The 23,767-nt window shown below is 38.2% G+C and overlaps 3 protein-coding genes across 3 annotated transcripts in view; 1 reads left to right on the plus strand and 2 right to left on the minus strand.

The window, feature by feature from the left end:
- The window catches only part of mertka (c-mer proto-oncogene tyrosine kinase a), a 40,194-nt gene extending 38,348 nt beyond the window's left edge, over positions 1–1,846 (minus strand). Inside the window, exon 1 of the mRNA XM_041789859.1 lies at positions 1,606–1,846. Coding sequence (XP_041645793.1) covers positions 1,606–1,690 — 85 coding nt within the window. The 5' untranslated portion in view covers positions 1,691–1,846. The remainder of the gene's footprint in view (positions 1–1,605) is intronic.
- Positions 1,847–4,354: 2,508 nt separating this feature from the next.
- Positions 4,355–16,065, minus strand: lhcgr (luteinizing hormone/choriogonadotropin receptor). Its single transcript, XM_041789392.1, has 11 exons — positions 15,893–16,065; positions 13,311–13,382; positions 12,127–12,201; positions 11,974–12,048; positions 10,498–10,572; positions 10,345–10,422; positions 10,166–10,234; positions 9,988–10,062; positions 8,264–8,449; positions 7,933–8,001; positions 4,355–5,555 (listed from the first exon to the last, which is right to left on the minus strand). Exons 1-11 carry the CDS (start codon positions 16,063–16,065, stop codon positions 4,355–4,357), a joined length of 2,148 nt encoding a protein of 715 aa, XP_041645326.1.
- A 4,581-nt stretch (positions 16,066–20,646) lies between these two features.
- Positions 20,647–23,767, plus strand: part of sft2d1 (SFT2 domain containing 1) — a 34,579-nt gene continuing 31,458 nt past the window's right edge. The window contains exons 1-2 of the mRNA XM_041788864.1: positions 20,647–20,843; positions 22,319–22,405. Coding sequence (XP_041644798.1) covers positions 20,778–20,843; positions 22,319–22,405 — 153 coding nt within the window. The 5' untranslated portion in view covers positions 20,647–20,777. The remainder of the gene's footprint in view (positions 20,844–22,318; positions 22,406–23,767) is intronic.

Raw genomic sequence — 23,767 nt, forward strand, 5'->3', positions numbered from 1 at the left:
CATGTCAGACAATGCAACAAAAGCCTTGTCCTGACAGACAAGACAGGAAACTACAAGTGCTGTCATCATGACTGTCTTTGCAGCAGTGCTCCAGTTCATAGGTCAGTGGGAAGAAAGGTCAAAGGACTGAATCATAGCTACAACAGGTGCACTGTGTGTGATGCTAGCAGTCTTATGCAGAAGAAATGATTGTGCACACATCCCTGTGTATCACAAAGAGGATAATATGACCCATCGATCCTCAAGTAGAACTTGAAGAACAAACGTGATAACATGTCAAAGGCTGTCGTTTTAGTGGGTGTCAGGATGTCAAACTGGATGGAAGATGCAAGCAAAATTATTATGACTTGCTAATTTTGGCAAAACCTGGCAGTGGCACCCAGAAAACTGCCTCAATGATCAAAATGATACCATACCAGAAAAAAAGGTCCATTGCAGTACAATGAGATTTATACAATGCAGTATAATACAGGAGATAACACGATAGTTTAGCCTACAGTATGGTGACATATTTGTAGTTTGTTTCCTTTAATATTATAAATTTACAGTACTGTGTCGTATTGTATCATCTGATGTTTAAATATAATACAAGGCTATACGATATGGTAAAATATTATATGATAGCATATCGATAGGGTGCAATACGGTACAATAAAGTACAATATGATAAGATGATATGTCAAACTATGACACACTACAATAAAATATGACACATCTCAATCCAATAAAATATGATTTGATCCATTATGATAAGATTCAGTACAATATGCCTGAATATGACACAATATGATGCGATACAATATGATATATGGGATGCCATGGGATACAATACGACACAGTATGATATAATACAATAGGATTTGATGCAAAACAATACGATACAATGCAATGCAATGCAAGACAATAGGATTCAATCAAATACAATATAATTCAGTTCAAAAAATACATTACAAAATGACAGGACAAAACTAGATGAAGCATGGTAGGACATGACCTGATATGATATAAACAATAAGATACAATGTTCCTATGGTGAAGTTAATGATTAATAAAATAAATAAATAATTCAGATTTCTCCCACCAAATTTGGCACTGAATCTCAGTCACAGTATAAATTATACCAGGTGATGGTTTTAATTTTTTTCAGTTTGGGTTAGCCCTGCAAATAAAAAGTATTTTTCCTTCAGAAAAGGGAGAGTTCATAAAGTAAAACTTTGTAGCCAGTGCTGGATTCCACAGACTCTTCTCCAGCATGCATGCTGTTGAATAGATGGGTATTTGAAGTGTTTTTACTGTCACCATTCCACTGCACAGCCGAGGAAACCACATTTTATGACTGCAATTAAAAACAAGCTGCAGTAGGAAACACGTTTAGCGCTATAAACGCATTTTCTGCCTTCTTCTCAGAGTTTCGTGAACTTTCTGTACATTTTCACAGCATTTACATTTTTTTCAGCATAAACTATTTAAATGAGATTATAATCAACGCCAGAGGCAGTCTGTGAGAAGATAGCTCCTGAACGAGTTAAAGCAGAGATTCACACTCAGGGATCATGAAATCGGCTACTGCAGGAAAACAAACTTTTAAGGGAATCAACGACTTACCTCTGACTGGAGTCCCCACAACAGTAGCTAAAATCGCTGTAGAGAGAACAACTCCAAACCAACGTGGATTTAACTTCTCTTCCATGGCCAGGTCTCAGCTGTTTTCTGTCCCGAAACAGCCAGAAGAAAAAAAAAACCCTTCCACGTTTGGTTTCTAAGCGGATTGTGAGGGATCGACAGTGACCCACATCACCCTCTTCAGTAGCTCTGATACGGACTGTGTGGAGAGTTGTTGACCCGAGATCAGATTCAGCTGGAGACGAAAAAAAGTTTACTTTATCCACGTCACACGAGGGATCCCACTGAAGGCGGGACTGAATGGAAACGCACTGAAAAATAACCGCAAAGAAACCACAAAGTAAAGCATTAAAATCTAACTAACATGATAAACAACTACAGATAAAGCTCAGAACATTGACTCTATTTTTATTTATTTATATTTTTTTAAAAACGTGTTTTGCAGATTATCTCTTTTTCCTGAGAGGAAAGAGTCGAAAGAATTATTAGTGCCTATTTTCTTCAAAGCGAGGTGCGCATTCGTGTGATAAAACAAAACCTAAAATCTGAAATTAAGATCTCTAATTTTAAATAACACTGCCTCAATAATTCACTAAGAGCAATTAAATTCCTAGCGGTAAGGTTCAGTTGTCATCTCAACTGCACCACCTTGTGGTCAACTATAGACATTAACGTTTCAACTTTGATTAACCTTTTTAAGACCCTGCATGTACAAATGAGGAGATTTGGGCTCTCCCCAAACTAAATAAGTAGTAATATAACTTCTTCTGTAAGATTTTTTTTTCTAGATAATTGTCAAGAATGTTCAGAAAATGCTGAAATATATTTCTGCCAAAGGAAATTTGTTTGAATATTTCTGAAGGTTTGTTTGGAAATTATTATTTTCATTGTAATTTTGGGGATATGTTTGCAAATTTTGGAGAATTTCATCAGAAGATTTGGGAGATATCCGCCATAAAATTTTCAGCATTTTCATGGAAATTTGGGGGATTAGTTTGTACATTTTCTGGAGTTTTTCTCAAAATTTGGGATTGGAATTTGATTTGGCATTGCGGGGGAGGGGTCTCTTGGAACTTTCAAGAATTTAAAGGAAATTCAAATATATCAAATATATTATACTGTATTGTTTTATTTATACTGGGAATTTAATTAGAAATCTTAGGTGGAATTTGCTTAATAATTTGCAGGAATTTATGCATAATGTTTATGTTTTAATGTTTAATTTATGCAGATTTTTTTTTGGTGAGGGGTGCTTTCAAATCAATGGATATTCTCATAGAAATTTGGGAAATTTATACGTTGTATTTTTGGAAATTTTATTGGATTTTGTTTTGGGGATTTGGAATTTTCAAGGAAATTTCAGGGAATTTTTTGGGTTGTCGGGGGAATTTTGTGTTATTTGGGAAATCAATTTAGAAATGTAATAATACATTTTAGGGGAAATTCTGGTGAATTTACTTGAGAAGTTTTAGGAATTTATGTGGCTTTTTGGGGAAAATTGTGTTTAGTATGTTTAGACTTTATGATAAATTTTGACTGAAACATTTTCTGAATACTTGAAGAAAATTTTGTGGCCCTTCTAATTGGATACTTTAAACTAGGTTTAAGAATTTCAAAGAAATGTTTGAAAACTTCTTTGAAAGTGTAGGAAATTTATGAGGTTTAAAAAAAAAAAGAAATTCTGAACTTTTAGTGGAAATTTTGTTGATTTTGTTCATGTCCTTAACTAGTCCCTTTGGTCCATCATCAAAATAACAAGAAAAATGCCGGTGCTATACCTCTGTCCATGACTGACACATCTCTGTTTGACTGAATACCTGACCAACCGGCTGACACACAGCCTACACATCCATCGTGTATCTTTAGCCCCTCTACTGCCTCTACCTTAGACCTTAGAGAAGGTGCGCTCGATTTGCTTACCCAGCTGTCCAGGAATGATAATATTATTCATTAGTATTTTGTGCGCACATTATACCTACTCTGTGGCTACAATTTAGTATTTCGTGGCCATGAATTAGTATTTTGTGGTCATGAATTAGCATTTCATGTGCACGTTATAGCTATATAGTGGCCACATTTTTTTTTTTTTTTTGACCATGTCATGTCTGGGGCTCCGTGACTGTGAGCATTTTTCCATGTAATTTATTCAACCGAGTTTAACTAGTGTCTAAAATTAAAATAACATTGCAGGGGGGCGCTACATCAGCTGAGGGGCAAAAAAGTATGTGATTGGTTGCAGTTGATAAAATGTATGCAGTAATTCTGGACCTGAATTAATCACGATTAATCCATCTGCTCTGACAGCCCTAGATTGTTCTTGATGTTGCATTTCCTTAAGTCTATTTTGCAACAACCCTAAATTCTTGTCTGGTTCTGATTTTCATTCATTGGGCAGAGCCATCAAATATACTGAGCCTACTTTATAATGTTAAGATTCTCCTGTGAAAACTGTCTATCTAGAGGATGAAATCATGTCAGACTTGATAGAAAAGACACCCAAATGTCACAGCAGAGTCACCAGATCTGGTTTATGTAAATGAGTTCATTGTACTGTAATGACTCCCCATAAAAGAATATGAGACTTTCTAACAGTGCAGCAAATGTCACATCAGCCTCTTCATTATATAAAGGAACAGTTTGCTCTAAATCCAGCATGAGCTTTTTGTTCCCACTTTCTTTTCTCTTATTGTCCTATAAACAGTGTAAAAGAGTTCTGCATGTCTTTTTTCTTTCAGGTGAGTTCTCCGTCCTCCTTTAGGTGCCGGCTCTGCTGTGACCTTCCTGTTCCTGGGCTTTTATGATTCGATCCCAGGTTGCTCTTGATGGCATTTCCGCAGGCCTTCATACGGTGAACATTGGCCTTGTTTTTACAGCAGCCCATGGCGCTCATGAGCTGGTGCGCGTCCTTCCTGAAAGCCTTAGTGAAGATTACATAAAGGAACGGGTTGGCACAAGAATTGATGGGGAAGAAGAGGACCAGGAGGATCTTGGAGTTTGTCACAGTGATGAGGGGGACTTTAAAGGCAGCAGAGATGGCGAAGAAGGAGATGGGCGCCATGCAGAGGAAATCTGTAAAGATGAGCACAGCCATGCGCTTTGCGATCTTTGTGTCGGCATTTCTTCTGGGGAACTCTGGGTTCTTTACGGCCAGATAGATGAGCACATAGCACGCACACACAACGACGAAGGCAGCCACGTTAAAGAGCAGGATTACAATGATGAAGGCCTGAGCCAGAGGAGTCTCTATGTCCATCGGTAAACACATGCTGACTTTGGAGTAACTGCTGACACCAATCAGAGGAAGTATACCTACCCCAAGACAGATCAGCCAACCAGCTAGCATTACACTGGCCGCCTGCTTGAGAACAAGATGGCGTTCAACCTGCAGAGCGTTGGTGATGGTGTGCCAGCGCTCCAGGGTGATGGAGCAGAGCGTGTAAACGGACAACTCCCCTCCAAACACAGACAGAAAGCCTGCAGCGCTACATCCAGGCCCTGTCTGCCACTCTATAGCATGCTGGCTGTAGTGACCACGTGTGCGCAGGTCCACAATGGCGATCATCATCAGGTAGACCCCGATGCAGAGGTCTGCAAAAGCCAGGTGGCACATAAGGAAGCGAGGCACCGTCAGCTTGTTCCTGCTGCAGAGAAAAACCAGCAGCACGGTCAGGTTTCCTGTGATGGCCAGAATGTTGATGAACCAAATGGCAACCCTGAGGAAACTGAAGCCTGCAATGTCCTCGCAAGGGTTGAAAGCGTCTGCTTCAGGAGTGCAAACTAAAGTTGGTCTGCTCTGACAGAAGTCGAGTTCTGGATAGTGGAAATTCAAGTCTCCAAAACCTTCATCGTCCATACCGAGACCAGTGTCTGAGAAAAATGGCATATTCTTCGTTGGAGTACCATCTGCTGATCCACCAATTACACGCTGAACCCTGATTTTAACGAACAGGGAAAAGAACAGAAAATGTTCTGGTTAAAAAAAACACTTCTACAGATTTATTACAGTTTGTCAAGAGTTTTCTCTCATGGTATAAACAACCGACACTGTCCTTTAAGGTCAACAATGCAGACATTTTCATGTTGTTGGATGAGTTATGAAAAATCATCCCAATAACAAGTTTTACTTTTGTTTTTACTCCATGCTCAAACTTAAACCACATAGGCAAAGGTCCTGTTTTATTTGATCCATCATCAGTTTATTAGATCAAGTATTTATGGCGGTTAACAAGGGAAATCAATCAGTGACACCTGAAATAGCTAAACTTTCACTAAGACAAACACAAAACATATTTAGGAATGGTGCAAACTGAAGAGCAAATGCAAAAGCCGAAACAAATGCAATTGAATTGGAACAAACATGCGGCAAAAAGCCGAAACAACAGCAAGTTACAGTGCTGTGAAAAAGTATCTGCCACAGTCTTGATTTCTTAGTTTTTTGCACATTTGTCACACTTAAATGTTTCAGATCATCAAACAGATTTTATGATTCAACAAAGATAACCCAAGTAAATACAAAATGCAGTTTTTAAATGATGGTTGCATTTCATAAGGGAAAAAAGACATCCAAACCTACCTGGCCCTATGGGGAAAAAGTAACCCTCCCTGCCCTCGTTAAATCATGAATTAACTGTGATTAACCACAGTTTTTTGGAAAGCTGAGTTCTAATTCATTTGCTACAGCCAGAACGATTACAGTCAGGCCTGCTGAATCAAGAGATCATAGAATGTGTCTAGCAAAATGAAGTAGGCTAAAACAGTGGTTCTCAACTGGTGGTTTGGGACCCAAAAGTGGGTCGCAACTAAGTGTCTGAAAAAAAGTGGCAAAAGTCTTGAAGTCCGTATTCGACATGGTTGATACCTGTGAAATTGGGTAAATTTAAATGTTTGATCAATTTTTCAGCTCATTTATCTCCTCTTCTTGCAAGAAATGGCTACTTTTCCCATGATAATGAAGTAATTTCACAAGTTCTCTGGAAAATTGGCAAAAATTGACATATAATGATGGGGAAAGAGGGTATGACATTTGCCAGTTTTGTCCTTTTTTTGTATCAGGTGCGGTTCAGTCATGCTCCAAACTGCAACATATTCATTGTTGACAGATTGGTGGGTCCTGAGGCTGGATCAGTTGAGAAACATTGGGCTAAAAGATCTCAAAAAGCAAAACATCATGCCACGATTGAAAGAAATTCAAGAACAGATGAGAAACAAAGTCAAGACTTTCTTTTAGTCTGGAAAAGGTTACAAAGCCATTTCTAAGGCTTTGGGACTCCAGGGAACTACCGTGAGAGCCATTATCCACAAATAAAGAAAACTTGGAACAGTGAACCTTCCTAAGAGTGGCCAGCCCACCAAAATTACTCCCAAAAGCACATCAACAACTAATCCAGCAGGTCACAAAAGAACCCAGAACACCATCTAAAGACCTGCAGGCCTCACTGGACTTACGGTCAGTGTTCATGGTTCAATGCAGACAAAGAGACTGGGCAAAAATGGCATTCATGGGAGAGTTCCAAGGTCAAACTACTGACCAAAAAGAACACAAAGGCTCATCTCACATTTTCCAAAAACATCTTGATGATCCCCAGGGCTTTAGGGAAAATACTCTGTGGACTGACGAGATAAAAGTCGAATGTCCCGTTACATCTGGAGTAAAACAAACACATCATTTCACACCAACAGTCAAACATGGTGGTGGTTGTGTGATGGTCTAGGGCTGCTTTGCTGGTTCAGGATCTGGACCACTTGTTGTAATTCATGGAATCTGCTGAAATCCTGAAGGAGAATGTTTTTCCATCAGTTAATGACCACAAACTCAAGTACACTTGGAATACGCAGCAGGACAATGATCTGAAACACACCAGCAAGTCTACCTCTGAATGGCATAATAAAGAAGGTTTTGGAGTGGCCTGGCCAAAAAATTTTGGCCTTAAAGCCAATTAAGATGTTGTGGCATAAACTTAAACAGGCTGTTTATGTTCGAAAACCCTCCTAACCCTCCTGAATCAAAACAACTCTGCAAAGAAGAGTGGGCCAAAATTCCTCCACAGCAATGTAAAAGACTCACTGACAGTTATGGCAAACACTTGCTTGCAGCTGTTGCTTCCAAGGGTGGCACAACCAGCTTTTGGGCTTAGGGGCAAGGTTTGGATGGATTTTTCCCCAGGGTGCATGAAGATAAAGCTAGCTATGGGGCTACCAGCTCCATCTAATTCCCAACCTTGGGTCCAGGACCCCCCTGAGGGTCATCAGACCTCCACTCAGTTAAACCAGCTTGTTCAGAAGCAGAAAAACAAAGTGAATTTATTTTACCTTGCAGATGGGTCACTCTCATCACAATTTGTAGAGCTGTTACTCAGTGCAGGATTAATGGGAAAGTCCCTGTAGAGATGAAAAGGAATCATGTGAACATGTCACCACCATAACTTAAAAACGATATCATTAGAACTGACTGATATATACAATATCAGAAAAACAAACATATCTGCAAAATAACTAGTTGGAGGAACTTATAGTTAAACTGTTCTCCAATCAGAGTTTTGTTTTTGATTTAACTATATGATAAAGGACTGTATTACAGCAGAATGGCATACAAACACACATTGCTCCTTAGTGAGCCTCTGAAATGCTCAGCAGTAATCACCTGTGGTTGTTCCAGCTCAGCAGTGTACAGCAGTGACTGTTGTAAGTGAGATGAGCCTCTCGTAGGCTCCACAGGCCCTGCAAAGGAGGAAGACTCTTCAGAGCGTAGGCTGACTGAGCCAACAGCACCAGAACAGACTCTAGTCCATGTTCTGGTAACTTAGAGAGGGCTGTCGCAGAAACATCCCTGTGCAACAAAAACAGACAACAGTATGAACCCACAGAGGAACAAGACCCTCATTAAACTAGATGTACCCTATTTTACAACATCAAATCAACCAAAATCACCCTTTTAAATCAAGTATGTCAACAAGGGAATAACTATCAATTTGTTTCAGGGAGAAGACTTCAAATTTCACACACAACTCTCACTGACATTAGTGCAGGTGTTCCTCAAGGCTCAATTATTGGTCCTCTTTTATTCCTCCTATTTCTGCAGATGATGCTGTCCGACATGAAACTGCCTTTTCTCCAGATCTGGCCAGTGCCAATTTATAGTCTTCTTTCATTCACTCCATGCTGCTTTTTCAAGCATACAATGCCTATTCCTGCTTATCATCACTTAAGATGCTCGAACAGCCCTTTTCAAGTCCAGCCACAAATTATGTTTTGATTGAGGTCTGGATTTTAAAGCATTTCTGTGTAGCTTTTGCGGTTTGCCTTGAGTCATTGTCTTGCTGGAAAATAAATCTTCTCCCAAGCCGTAGTTCTCTTCGGACTGAATAAGATTGTCCTCCAGGATTTCCCTACATTTTGATGCATTCATTTTAAAGAACGTTCTCCCACGTGACCATGGAGTCTCCCTCATGCTCAGGCCACAGATGTTGTGTGCAGAGTCTCTCCTATCTCAGCTGCTGAACCTTGTTACTCCTACAGAGTAGTAGGAGGGGTCTTGGTGGTCTCTCACTTGTCTCCTTCTTGTACAGTCACTTAGTTTGTGAGGACGGCCTGATCCAGGCAGATTTACACGTGCCATTTTTCTTCTATTTCTTGATGATGGATTTAACTGAACTCTGGGGGATGTTCAGCGCCTTGGACATTTTTTTCATATCCATTCCTGCAGCAACCTTTTCTCTGAGTTACTTGGAGTGTTCTTTTGTCTTCATGGTGTAATGGTAGCCAGGAATACTGGTTAACCAGTGAGTGGACCTTCCAGACACAGGTGTCTTTATACTACAGTCTGTTGAGACACATTCATTGTATTCAGGTGATCCCCATTTCACTGACTGTGAGACTACTAGCACCAGCTGGCTGGACCTCTGTTGAATGAGGTCAGTTACTTTCAGGAGATGAATATTTATGCAGTCACTTATTTTACCTTACATACTTTTATTTGATTGACATTACTTTGTAAAAATCTGTGCTCCCTTTGACATTAAAGAGTTTTTTGTTGCTTTTTTTGGGGTCAAAAGCACCAAATTATATTGACCATGATGATTTCTAAATTCAGTAAAAGGATAAAACATCAAACTTTTTATAGTCACTAACATCAAAGAGGGTGAATACTTTTTATAGTTGCTGTAAGGAAAGTGTAGATAGAGGAAGGCACTTAAGACATAAATCTCTTTGTGCCCCTCAAAGGCACAGTGACATAAAAAGCTTATCTACGATTTTATTTTAAAGGTCACTTTTACAGACATCTTACTCCTTTGTCTTCCTTTCCTACATAAATCTTAAAAAATGTTGCATTAAGACACTGTCAAGAGATTCAAAAATAATACTTACAACACTCCAGGGCCTGTGGCGCCCTTAAAAGCATCTTTGTGGATCACTCTGAGGTTTCGATTATTCTTTAGTACCCTGAAATAATCAGACACAGATCAGAGTAATGACACTGAAGTTTGAAGCTCTGAGAGCAGAAATGTACCTTTAAGTAAGGGAAAAAGGAGAGATTAAAACATACAGCTTATCTATCTTTGTCCCATTAAAGGCATAGTTGTGTATTTCTCTGACACCATTGTTGAACAGGTTCCTATAATCAGAGATATCAAGGTTAAAAAGAGGACTTGTGATAGTTTATCACTAACATTTTTTTTAAAACTAAAGCCCAGAACAATGCAATAAAAGGAGTGAATCACTTACATAGTAACATACTCTTTAGTCATTCCAGTGAATGTATTTGGGGGTATTTCCAATAGATACAAGTTGTCACAGATATCCCTGCAAAAGAAAGACACCTCATTGAAACTCAATGTTTTTTCCATGTGTCTGCAGCTTTTTAATGGGTATACTTACAAGATAAACTCTGATTCAAGAGAATTGATGGACATGATGTCAGGAAAAACTGTGATCCCTGTATTTGAAATGCTCCTGTTAATGCAAAGACAAACAGAAATCATTTTTTCAGAACAAGAATAAGTACTTAGATTTGGGCACCCACCAATACAGAGTACTAAATGAATACATACATTACAGTTATTCAAATCATTTTAAAAATTCATTTTGTTTTTATCCTGCCCACTTGACAGTTTCTCAGTGCAAAGTCTGCTCTACTTAGTCATCCTCATATATGTCACAGTTTTTCATTAATGCTAATACTCTAAATCAGTGGTTCCCAACTGGTCCGGGCTCAGGACCCATACAGTCTGTCTTACGACAGATCACTTCCCAAGTTTCCAAAAAATTTTCAATAACACGTTTAGTTCATTGAATATGATGCAGTTTGGAGCATGATTGCACCAAAACACCTGATATAAAAAATAAAAAGCACAAAACGATCGACAAAAAATGGAGGATAAAAAAAATTATCGAAAAAACGAACAAAAATGAAGGACGAAAAACAATATACGAAAAAACAAACGACAAAAAACGAATGAAAAAATGAACGATGAAAAACGATGGGAAAAAACTAACGAAAAACAAGAAAAAACGATTAAATAAACGAACGAAAAAAGAGCAACAAAATGATCAAAGAAATATACATTTTATACCCTCTTTCATCAGTATGTGTCAATTTTTGCCAATTTTCCAGAGAGCTTGTGAAATTACTTCATTATCATGGGAAAAATAGCCATTTCTTGCAAGGAGAGGGGATAAATTAGTTGAAATATTGATCAAACATTTAAATTTACCCAATTTCACTGTAAAACAGGGTAAAATAAAAGGTATCGCTGCATGTCCCAAAAGGTCTTCAGCACTTTTGCCTCCTTTTTTTTTTCAGACCTCTAGTCGTGCTCACTTTTGGGTCCCGATCTGAACCAAATCGTCAGTGCCCTAAACCGATGTATTGAACCGATCACTCCTTTGACAAAAGCTTGAACATTTTACCTACATGGATACAATTACCTAACCTTGCAAATGTTAGTTTGTTCTGAAGCAACAACTGAGGGCTTCAGAACCTCATTGGCTTTTTGCACCATTTTTTTTTCCAGACTCAAATTGACCCACTGAAAACAGCTCTGCGACTTTTGGATCCCAACCCACCAGTTAAGAACCACTGGTTTAGTGAAAAGGGAGGACGATTTCAACAGATGAAAAGAATGTTAAATATCACCAAACTGCAGACACTGTTCAAACTTTGCCAACAACAAATCACTGAGAGACTGATATGCTGTAGAAATTCAGTTTGGTATAGGAGCAGTGTGAAACAGCATGTGTCTACTATTGAATTCATCTCACAAGAAATGCTCTTTTTTGTCTGACTACGTGAATCATAAATAAACATGGCTCATTCTAATATTCATCTGTATGTCAAAAATAAAAGTTTCTTACAGGTAACGTAGTTTGGGAAGGTTGTTAAACGTCTTCTTGCCAATGTGCATCAGACTCCTGGTGTTCTGGATTGAGCTGCCACCCAAAAAAAGAGCATCAGTTAAACGTGCTTTAAACAGTAACTATTACTTAACTGAGTTTGAAAGAACTTACATTTCAGAGAGGTTGGGGAGGTTATTAAACGCTAACGCCTCGATGGTTTCCAGGGTTACACTCTGAGTAATCTCACTGAGCAAAGAGCAGAAACAAAGAAATGAAATTAATCCAAAAATCATTCAGGGAAAGAGGAGGGAGAAGGTTTACTGTTAGATTAAAACACAAAGAACTTTTCAGTGAAGTGAGTCATACCCTTACCCAAAGGATTTGGTAATGGGGCCTCACTTCAATACAACCAAAGGATAGAAATGTTATCATACTATATGGACAAAACTATTCAGCCTGCTGAACACTACACCAACAGAACAACTGTACTGAGATTGTATTCAAATTCGTGTACTTTAATATTGAGTTTGTCCCCCTTTAGCTGCTATGACAGCCATCTTCTTACTATTATACTATACTTACTTTACTATACTATACTATTATACTACTTCATACTATTATCCCTCCTCCACCAAACTTCACAGTCGACACAATGCAGTCTGGCAGTTCATGTTCTCTTGCAGTTTCCACCGCTCCAGTCCAGTGTCAGTGTGCTTTACACCTTTCCATCCCACGCATGGCATTGGTATTGATGATTTGAGTTTTGCATGCAGCTACTCGGCTATGGAAACCCAAGCCATGAAGCCCCTGCCACACAGTTTTTATGCTTACATTAATGCCAGTGGAAGTTCAGAACCGCTTCACAGATCCCGCTCTGTGATTTTGCTTGGTGTGAGTTACTGTTGTTTCTAAACACTTCCACTTTCTAACAATGTAACTTATATGTGACTGTGGATTATCCAGCTGTGATGATATTTCATGAGGTGTCTTATTGCAAAGGTGGCATCCATTCCAGTACCATGATTGAAGTCACTGAGCTCTTCAGAACAACACATTTTTTTTTTATCACAAATGATTTTATTCACCCATGGCAACAGGTCTGATTGAAACTTCTGGAATCAATAATTAACAGGTGTGGCCAAATACTTTTGTCCATATAATGTATGCACAGCCCTATTGCTGCTCTTGTAGAGGAATGTCATATTCATGTGTTGTTCTAAGTTTTATTTTAGTATCTGTAGACAAATCTAGTGACTACCTGGGGGGAAAGGCGTTAAGTATGAATTGGGCAACACATAAATTTTCTAACTTCTGTGGTGTTTTTGTCAGTTTATCAGAGCCAAAATGATACCTACATCCTCTGGACTCCTCTCAAGCCCTCAAATGAATGGCTGGAAATTGTTTGCAAGGACAGGTCATACAGAAACCTGTAAAAAAAGGAGAAAAGAGAAATGTATGAATTCAAAATATCTGGTTATCAGCCATGCCAAGTGGGCAAAGACAAACCATGAACTTTTCCTCTATCACAGAACGTCTAACCTTTTGTTGTTGCAACTCTTGTGTGAATTATGGCTCATAAAATGTGGCAAAACAAATACAAACACTTTGATATGCTGTAAGTTTCATCATTTCATTAAACACAAATTTGCTGTAGTGATGTGTGTTGTTTGATTCATGCATGAAGCTGTTGGCCTTGGTGTGCCCGCACACTTATCACAAAAGACTCAAGGTTCAGTGATTTAGCGGGAGAGAGGTCAAGACTTAAAGCCTTGAAGGCTTCTGACGATGTGGTGAACTCCACATTTGAGTTCTGAGGCTGAGAGTCATCTTTCATTTAGAGGATGCTCTGTTTAAGTCGACCGTGTGAGATCAACTTGACATTTTCTTCACAGGTGATTACGTTGTACACATGCAGGACGTTCTGTTTTCTAACAACAGAGTGTGATGGCTGCAGCGCTTCAGCATGAAACAGAAAATATAAATATAACTCAGAGGCAGATGTCTTTCAGTCTACAGTACTGGTCTATTAATAGTTTTTACTGGTTTATATTTTCATGTTTCTGAATTATAATTACAACCCCAATTCCAAAAAAGTTAGAGCGCTGCAATGATTTGCATATCTCATAAACCTTTATTTTATTTACAATAGAACATAAACTTGTCAGATGTTGATGTGAGACATTTAACCATTTCATGAAAAACATTATCTTATTTTGAATTTGATGGCAGCAACACATCTCAGAAAAGTAGGGGCGGGGCAACAAAAAGCTGGAAAAGTAAGGGGCCGGAGGAGCATTTTGCAGCTAAGGTTAATTGGCAACAGGTCAGTAACATGGCTGGGTATAAAAGGAGCATTTTAGTGAGGCACAGTCTATCAGAAGTAAAGATGGGAAGAGGTTCAACAAGAAAAAAATTGTTGCAGATTTTCAGAAAAAAATTCCTCAAAGTAGAACTACAAAGACTTTGAATATCCCACCACCTACAGTACATGATATTATCAATAGATTCCAAGAGTCAGAGAAATCTCTGTGCGCAAGGGACAACACCAAAGGTCAAAATTAGATGTTCATATGTGAAAATGATCCAGGAAGAATGCCGTCCCCCGGGCCAAAGCTCAGCCAAAGCTCACTTAAAATAGACTGAGGCAAAATGGAAAACTGTTCTGTGGTTAGATGGATCAAAGTTTGAAATTCTTTTTGGAAACCATGGAACTCATGTCCTGTGAACTAAAGAGGAGAGGGGGCTTCCAGCTTGTTATCAGTGCACAGTTGAAAAGCCTGCATCTCTAATGGTATGGGGTTGCATCAGTGCCTATGGCGTGGGCAGCATGGCTGAACTTTACATACTGTGAGTTTAAGAATTGGCTCTGTTCTGTACTAAATGTGTGGCTCTAGATATATATTTATTCCTAAAAAGGCAGAAAATGTTCATATTTTGTACAATGCCGTGTAATAACTTTACACTAGTGTGCAAACTGTGTTAGAAGTTATAAAAATTGTCTAATTTTGCCAGTTTAGCTACACAAATTATAGTCTCATGTTCTGATTAGCAGAGTATATTTGTTTATCATCTTTTTATTTTGCATTTATCCCTCATAATACTCAAAGATTCAGGGCTTTTGAGAAAATATTAAGGGCTTGCCGAAAGCCACCCCTTGACTCAAACTATGGTCTCAACATTACTGTGAAATTTAAGATGCATTTCCTTTTCTGCAAGTATATTGGCAGAAAAACAAAAAGCTTTTATGCAACTGTAAAGTGCATGAAAAGGGATTTACAAAAACAGACATGCTTTGCATTTTCTTTTATCGTTACTTTTTGGAATGATATCAGGGCATCTTTAAGAGAAAACTACTTATCCTGTGTGCTTTCTGTATGGCTAAAGGGGACAATCAGAGGCTTCATTCGAGAGCTTTCCCCCAATGAGACAATCAAAGCTGGTACCAGGACCTGCTCCCGTTTGATGTATGATTACTGAGCTAGCACGATGTCTCTGACCAACGTGTTTCTTTTGAACTTGGGAGAAGTGCACAGAAAATGTTCCTGCAAATCAACCAGGTACAGTCGATGCCTTTGAAAGTTGGCCCTTTTAAAGAGTAAAAAACAAAGACAATCTCCAACAGGCAACACCACATACAAGTTTAATTTCTACATTTAAAGCTGCCAGTGCGTCTTTATTGTAAACTTGTTCCATGCGTAATTACGCACTGGATAATCCTTTATGGGGCGGGGGTTTGCTTTGATAAACATAAACTTATGAATAATGTTTGCTATGATTGTGGTGAAAATGAGCTGAAAAGACTGATCTGCAACAGTAGAGCCTGACCACTCTTCAATCAGCTGCTTTAGTCTCTACGTTAAAGCTATCTGTTCATGTGCGCACCACTTAGCCTGCCTCACCAGGTTGGTTTGTCAAAATCTAGTAAATCTGAACTTACAGTCTTTTATCTCTATGATCCTTCGTAAGAATTGATCCTTCTGTCACGTTGTTGCATCTGATGGTTGTGGAGAAACAGCGGCAGACTCGCGGGCAGACGAAACCTGTAGCGCACTTACATCCATAGAGGAATAAAACAGAAAGAAAACCGACGGCAGGCAGCGAGCTCCACATTCTTCTTCTGTCTGGAAACGTCCAAAAATAGAGAGCAGGGAGAAGTTTCCTCTAAATCGTGTGTATTAGCACATTTAGGATATCTTTAAATCTATTTTGCTGCCAATAGTCTTCATCTAAGGGAACAGAGTTTCCCAGTGCCACCTGATAGACTACTTAGCTTCTCATTAAAAGATGCGTGTGCAAAGAGAGGGCTGTGCTTTATGTCAGATCTACAACAAACAGCAATCAGTTACACCTCATCTGTCTTGTTTCTTTCTTTCTGTCATCTGATGGGGGTCTGTTCATTCAAAGCCAGAAAGGTTTAGCCATGGCAAGTCATAATAAATCCTAAAATCACAAAGGAATTCCTAAACACACATTTTTAAAAAAGGCAGAATGTGGGTTTGTACTGAAATTTCACATCCTTTACATATACAGTAATGTCTACAACCAAAGGGAAAGGAACAGTAATGGGACAGTTTTCTCACATACACAGTAAAGAGATTTACTTCTCTTTAAACAATTACAGCCTCAGTCTATTTGAATATGGCACAACAAGCTTTGCATACCTGTACTGAGAAATTGTCTGCCATTTTTTCTTTGCACAACCTCTCATTACATCTCCTTGTGCCATTCAGCTTTACCTCAAGCCTGACCAATCTCCCAATCTCTGCTGCTGAAAAATACCCCCACAGCATGATGCTGCCACCACCATGCCTCACTGTTGGGATGGTACTGGGCAGGTGATGAGCAGGGCCTGGTTTCCTTCAGACATAACGTTTAGAACTGAGGCCAAACACTTCAATCTTAGTTTCATCAGACTGGAGAATCTTATTCCTTACAGTCTGAGAGTCCTTCAGGTTAATTTTTGCAAGCAAGCTTTCATGTGTTCTGTCACTGCCATAAAGTCCAGTGGTGGAGGGCTGCAGTAATGGTTGTTCTTCTAGAACTTTGTCCCATTCCCACACAGAATCTCTGGAGCTCAGTCAGAGTGACCATCAGGTCCTTGGTCACCTCTCCTGCTAGTTTGGTTTTTGTAATAAATGTGCAAAAATTTCTAAAATTCTGTTTCACTTTGATATTAAGAGGCACAGAGTGTAGAGTAATGAGGGGGAAATAATGTGAGTGATTGTAGTATCAGACTGCAACATAAAGTTTTAAAGAGATGGGGATCTGAATACTTTCTGAATGCATTGTTAATGTCTGTTTCTGTTTTTGATTTTTATTGGCTTTTATTGCACATATGAAATAATCAAGAAGTTTGTAAGGTTGATGGAAATTTTTCAGTACATATGCTTTTCCGTCTATTGAAGTTTTCAACAACTTGTACAATGAGGAAGTACTTGCGAATACTGTAAAATCTCATGCATCAATTATAAAATATTTATTTGAAGTGCTGCAGACATTCATGTCTTTGACCCATGAAAACTTACATTGCTGCAAGGAAACGGATGCTGCCCTGACTGTTGGGTAAAATTTAGGGTTTTATGATCTATACAGAAGGACATTTGGTCTTACCACATAAATTCAAGGACACTGTTCACAGTTCATCATTGTGTGCACAGATGAAAATATGACTCAGAGAACTTGTGAATTAAAACATTCAGATCACAAATAAAATGGGGCTGTGTCTTCCACAGAGAGTTGAAATGACTGAGCTCTGGTGAATTTCCTCTGTAGAGATTGGTAAGTGAAAAAAAATCAAAAGGAATAAACAATATTTGCAGGCTGGTACTGGACTTGACTTTATTCTGCTGTTATTAGTAGCACTTTAAAATAAGGTACTCAAATGCTGGCAAAGTGACAAGGTAATAAATAAGAAACTAACTTAACAATAAGTGACGTCTTTATTTAAACTACACGATATGGACAAAAGCATTCAGTCAAACCTGTTCATTATTGATTTCATGTGTTTCAATCAGGCCTGTAGCACATGAGAATGCCGTGCAGCCACCATTTGCAAACTGTCTTTATACAAAATAGGTTGTTCTGAAGAGCTCAGTGACGAACAACAGCAACTCAGCCTTGAAGTGAAAGACCATGTAAAATCACAGAGAGGGATAGACGGCTGCTAAGGCTCATGGTGCAAGTTGCCAATGTTCTGCTGATTTCACTGGACTGTTGCGGTGGAAACCGCAAGATGCCAAGAGAATGTTTCCTGCCTGACTGTACTGTGACGACTGTAAGGTTCGGTGGAGGAGGGATAAAGGTATGGAGCTGTCCATCAGGGTTTGGACTTGGCCCCCTTATCCAAAGTGAAGGTCAGTCTTAATGCTTCAGCATACCATGACATTTTGAACAATACTATGCTTCCAACTTTGTGGCAACAGTTTGGGGAAGGCCCTTTGCTATTCCAACATGACTGTGCCCCAGTGCACAAAGCAAGGACTGTAAAGACATGGTTTGATGAGCTTGATGTGGAGGAACTTGACTGGCCTGCAGAGAGCCCTGACCTTAACCCCTTTGAGCAACTTTAGGATGAAGTGGAGTGGAGATTACAAACTAAACTAAACTTTCTCCTAAGACACAATGACCTCTCTTTTAGCCTAAATGTGTTCCTTAAAAACTTCAATATCGATATTTTATAGCTGTCTTCATAACCATTTCTTTTTACTGCTTTTTTCTAACACTAGAATAATGTCTTCTGAGATTTTAACCACATGAACAACTCCAAAGGTGAAAAATAAGGTCCATGCAGCTGTTGGATGTTGAATGTTGAATGTACACTATGCATATTCATAACAAGAGTCAAAAAGATTATCTTGCTGTTGTGTCTGCTTACATGGCCCTGTTTTAAATTTTATGTTAAGGCACCAGTGTTTTGCATGTTTGTGGTAGTTTTTTTCTGAGAGTCACAGCATTTACCTTGAAGATTCACAGTGATTTGGTTTGTTGTGTTTCCAGTGCCACCCTTTCCTTTTCATGATGTGCCCTAGCCCTTGTGTCTGTAACTGCTGTGTATTTAAGGATCATTAAAAAGAAGACTTCTGCAGGCTTAACTGCTGAGTCAATGAGCATGTCCCTTAGAAGGGCAGTGTGACCCAAAGTCAAAAGCCTCACATAGCTGCATCTTGGTTGGCGCCACTTGTGCGCTTGATAAAACAAGGCAACAATATACTGCAGCCTTGACACACGTGCTGTATCACACGTTAGACTCATGCTCCATGGTGGAATGGAAGAATTGATCAAACCCCATGTGAGACATTTATTTACTTTTAAGTCTTTGCCAGGAGGTTGAAAGCAGACCCAGATGTTAATGGTTGGGAATTACCTGATCTACTTCCATAGAAAATAACTAGTGTAATAAGACTGTTTCTTTAGAGACAAATAAATTAATACATTAAGAATGGAATTTACAAATTCCCCCCCTCTGAAATGTATCCAGAACATCCAGTATCTTTTGTAGTGTTAGCTAATGCTTGAGTTATGCCTTGATTTGGTCAAAACACCCCCAGCACAAGATAAGCTGGTACAATTACCAAGCATGGTAATGTCAGGAGGACACAGATAGCACAGCATGCTATGTACTTAGAGTTAACTGTTGTACTGCCCATTTATGTCCACTAGATGGCGACAGGGCTACAGGATATGTAATAAGACACTAGTCAGATTGATAGCTTGCTTTCCATTTGAAAATAGGGGCTATGTAATGTAGCAGTGTTAATATGTACACTTGCCATCGTTTTTCACAATTTGCACTTGTTTGCCCCTTTTTTGTGTAAATACTGCTTATAATGTGTTTTTAAGAGTTTCTACAGACTCCAGCCTGTGTATTTTTGCAGTGGAAAAGGATTAGCGCTGTTGAAAAAAACTCTTGAGAGTCAACACATTTTGATACTCCCTATAACAATTAAAATTAGATTCAAACTATGGAAATTTAAATCATTTTTGAAAAGAATTTGCAGTGTATTGATTCAGAAAATCAAGAAAAGGTTAAAACATCCAAGGGGGTTAATACTTTTTAAAGGCACTGTGTGTTATATTATATTATATTATATTATATTATATTATATTATATTATATTATTTAAGCCCAGTATTTTGATACAGATATTTTCGTATGTTGAATTTAACAATATCCACATACATACTTTATCTCCTTACAATATTATTTCTCGAGTTGTGTTTGTTTATATTTCATCTTTCTTATTTATTTAATCGGAGACAAGGTAAGGCAACTACGACCAATCATTTCCAATCATTTCCAAACTTAAATTGGGCTAATATTCAGGGGAAGAAGAGAAGAAAATTTGTCTACACGCTGAGTTGTGGTCTGCTATTGGAACAAATTTCTGGCAATAAACGCAGCACTCAAGCTACGTTAGAAGTACCCCGTTGGAGACAGACATACTTGTGTGCTGTGTTTACAGGTTTCAAGGAGAAAAAGTGATAGCTACAAACACAATCTATGGCATCAAATATTACCACAAAAAATACATTTTTACGGTAAAGAGATAATGTAATGTGGTAAATTAACCTAAATTTTCGACCATGACGTCAATATTTACATTGGTACGCAATGTTACTCTGTAATTCTTGCACCAATACATGGATTTTCACGTTTTCCGACATCACGTGAATGCATCATTATATCGTCGAGAAAGGCAGGAAGTCAAACTCTACTTCCACTGTTATCAAAACTTACAGACACAAACAGCGGACATACAGGCGGAAAAATAAAAAGTTGGAATTCAGGTTTTCTCAGACCATTTTGCTAGAAAGTTTCTAGCGATGGATAAGCTTCGTCGTGTGCTAAGCGGCCAAGAGGATAACGAGGAGTTGGGTCTCACCGCTCAGGTAGTTAGCTACATACAGTTTGACAGTATATGCTGCTAATGCTAATGTTGATTACGTGGATTAAACGTTACTGAATAGGCTATTTAAATATGCCAAAGCTAAGCTAGTTGCGTTGATGGTTGTAATGTTACTTTTAGACAACTGCTGTCAATGCTAATATGATACCTTTTACAGTGAGTAGTCGTTAGCAAATGTGACTTGGTTAGCCCCGTAGCGTCCAGAAGTGTTTCGATTTAAAGAGTGACCGTGTAAATTGATGACTTGACGCCCAATGCGTCTGATTGTCGTAGTTAAAACTGACACTGAAAGTGGCTTAATAATTTGTAGAAATACCCCTTGCCATTTAAGAAATATGTCATATATATATTTTGACAATAATAATTAAAATTTATTCGTTGTATTTCGTTTTTATCAGCCGTTGTAATTATGAAAGCCACTGACGCGTTCGGCTGAAGTCACAAGTTAACACAGTCACTCTTTAAACACTACACCAGACGTAAGCAGCGATTTTACACTTTCACTATTTGTTTTGGTTTCAGATTGAGGTAAATTAAAGTGATGCGTTTGGAAAAGTATCTGCTCGTGGATAAGTGAATAGTTTTCTATTCCTTTGAAGCTTCCTGTTCGGTTATCGCTTTAAGCCAAAGCTAGTCTTAGCTAAGTAAAAGTACTGAAAGAAAACAAGATAAATTGTTGCGGGATAGTAATATGTTTGCAGTATATGATACCTGCAAGAGTAGGCAAAACGGAAAAATGTTAAAATGTTATGACGACTTTTTTTTTTTTTTTTTTTTTTTTGAAGAAATAGTAGTAAGAACTCCCATGCTTTTTGACAGTTTATGATTTTTTAATATATTATTATTATTATTATTGTTATTATTATTATTATTATTATTATCAATAACAATAATAATAATAGTTACAGTTACAATACATACAGGTAAACCAAGTTCCTGTATGTATTTAGGTTTTATTTATAAAAAGTTACAACGCTGCTACTTTTAAAAATAGTCGAAGAGACTGCCTTGGTTGTGCTAGCAGTAAAGTCAGTTCCATTCTTCTGCCAGCATTTAATACATTGTTGTTGTGTATTTTAACTTTTCACATGCATTCACCCTAAGGAAGGCATAAGGTAAGTTACTAACTTGAATCCTGTGTTTTTATTCCCCCAAAAAATGTTGTTAGTTATTAACTGGTTGCAAAGTTAAAGTTTCACTCAACAGTCTTCCCTCCAGAGCTACTGCAGTTTCAACTTTACCTTTACCGTCATTTACCTACATATATTGTACTCACTTTTGTCCTTTTCATTAACTTAGATCTGGGCTGTTTGGTTTTATGTTTTAAGATGAAACTCTATATTGGATGTTATCTGCTTAGCTCTACCAAATCTGTGTAAATCATCAGTCAGGAAGCTTGTGGGTCTTTCTGCCGGTCGTTAGGTTTGTCTTGTGACATCCTCCCATTGTTCTCACCAGGTCCTTGATGCCAGCTCTCTCAGCTACAGCACCAGGGTTAAATGGTTCTGCATATGCTTTGCTGCAGGCATCCTGTGCTCAATACTCGTGAGTGTAACTCCTCTTAATATAGATCAGACAGCTTTTATGTGATGTTTGGTTTCATACTGACATTAGGAATGCAGAGTATTCAAAGAGTATGCTGTTGACACTGTTTGCAACGCTCCAAGTTAGATTTTCTGCTGCTGTTTGTAGGGACTATACAACCATAGTGGCTGACAAATTCAAAGCTTGATTGCCACCAAGAGAAATTCCTGTTTTCATGCACTTGAAGATGAAAGTGATCAACTTACATCACTTTGTTACATTTTCCTATTTAAACAGATTGTCATGTGTGCAAAATATGCCACTGGTAGTGCTAAATCAAAGTTCACCACATTCAATCCAGAGAATAAAAAAATTCAACTGAGGTAAATGAACAGAGTGTTTTATAGAATGATGCCAGAAGGAATTCTCCATGGGCCGCAGAGCTCTATACTGATTTGAGGAGACAGCATAGCATTATATGTATTAGGGGTGTAAATTGCCTGTTTCATAATGATACAATACAGTGTCGGACAATGATACAATATTTTCCAACATCACAAATTCTGCCACGATATGATTTTGATACAATTCCATGTTGGAGCATACTTTCAATATCAAATTATCTAATGCACAAATTTCACACATTTACAGAAATAAATAGTTTTGGCTCTTTAATTACTGAAGGGTTTCATATTTAATAAAACATGCAATCTTTTTGTTTTAATCAAATAGAAAAAAGACCTGCATTTTAGTACAGTAACTTTTTGTTACATTGCAAATTATGAGATTTTAATGAGATTAAATCTGTGACGTATCATGTTACAGTGATGCATTTGCATTATTTTTGATTTATTGCGATCTTTATTTTGATAAGTGGATTAAGTTTTATTTTAACGCCCGCTCTTGCTATGAGCATTCTCATAACAAGAGAAAGAGGGGGATGTAAAGAGAGCAGCTGTCCTGCTTGAGCTCAGACAGTGTATAATTTCATTATAAATCTAATGTAAGATAGTGTATCAAAGAAGGCATTAAACAGCAGACTTTTCCTTCTCTGTTTAATGACAGAGCCTGTATCAGACACTTCCAGCACAACTTTAGCTATAGCAAGATAAGAATGATTTTTATTGGTAAGCCATCTCATAAGGCACTTGTATATGGTTAAAAAATCCAGCTATAGTCAGCAAAACAAGGTGAGAGGCCCGCCCTGGTGTAGTCTTTGTCTGAAATATGTCCACAAAGCCAAGAGAAGAGAAGATATCATCTTTATCTTGGCTGCTGCTTCTACAGCTAGCTTTAATTAAAAAATTAAAAAATTAAAAAATTAAAGCACAGCTTAAAGGTGAGGATGAAGACCAATGTTTTGCCTTTCTATTGATCTGATTG

Source organism: Cheilinus undulatus, linkage group 6 (assembly GCF_018320785.1).
Source record: "Cheilinus undulatus linkage group 6, ASM1832078v1, whole genome shotgun sequence".
In the NCBI taxonomy this organism is placed as follows: Eukaryota; Metazoa; Chordata; class Actinopteri; order Labriformes; family Labridae; genus Cheilinus; species Cheilinus undulatus.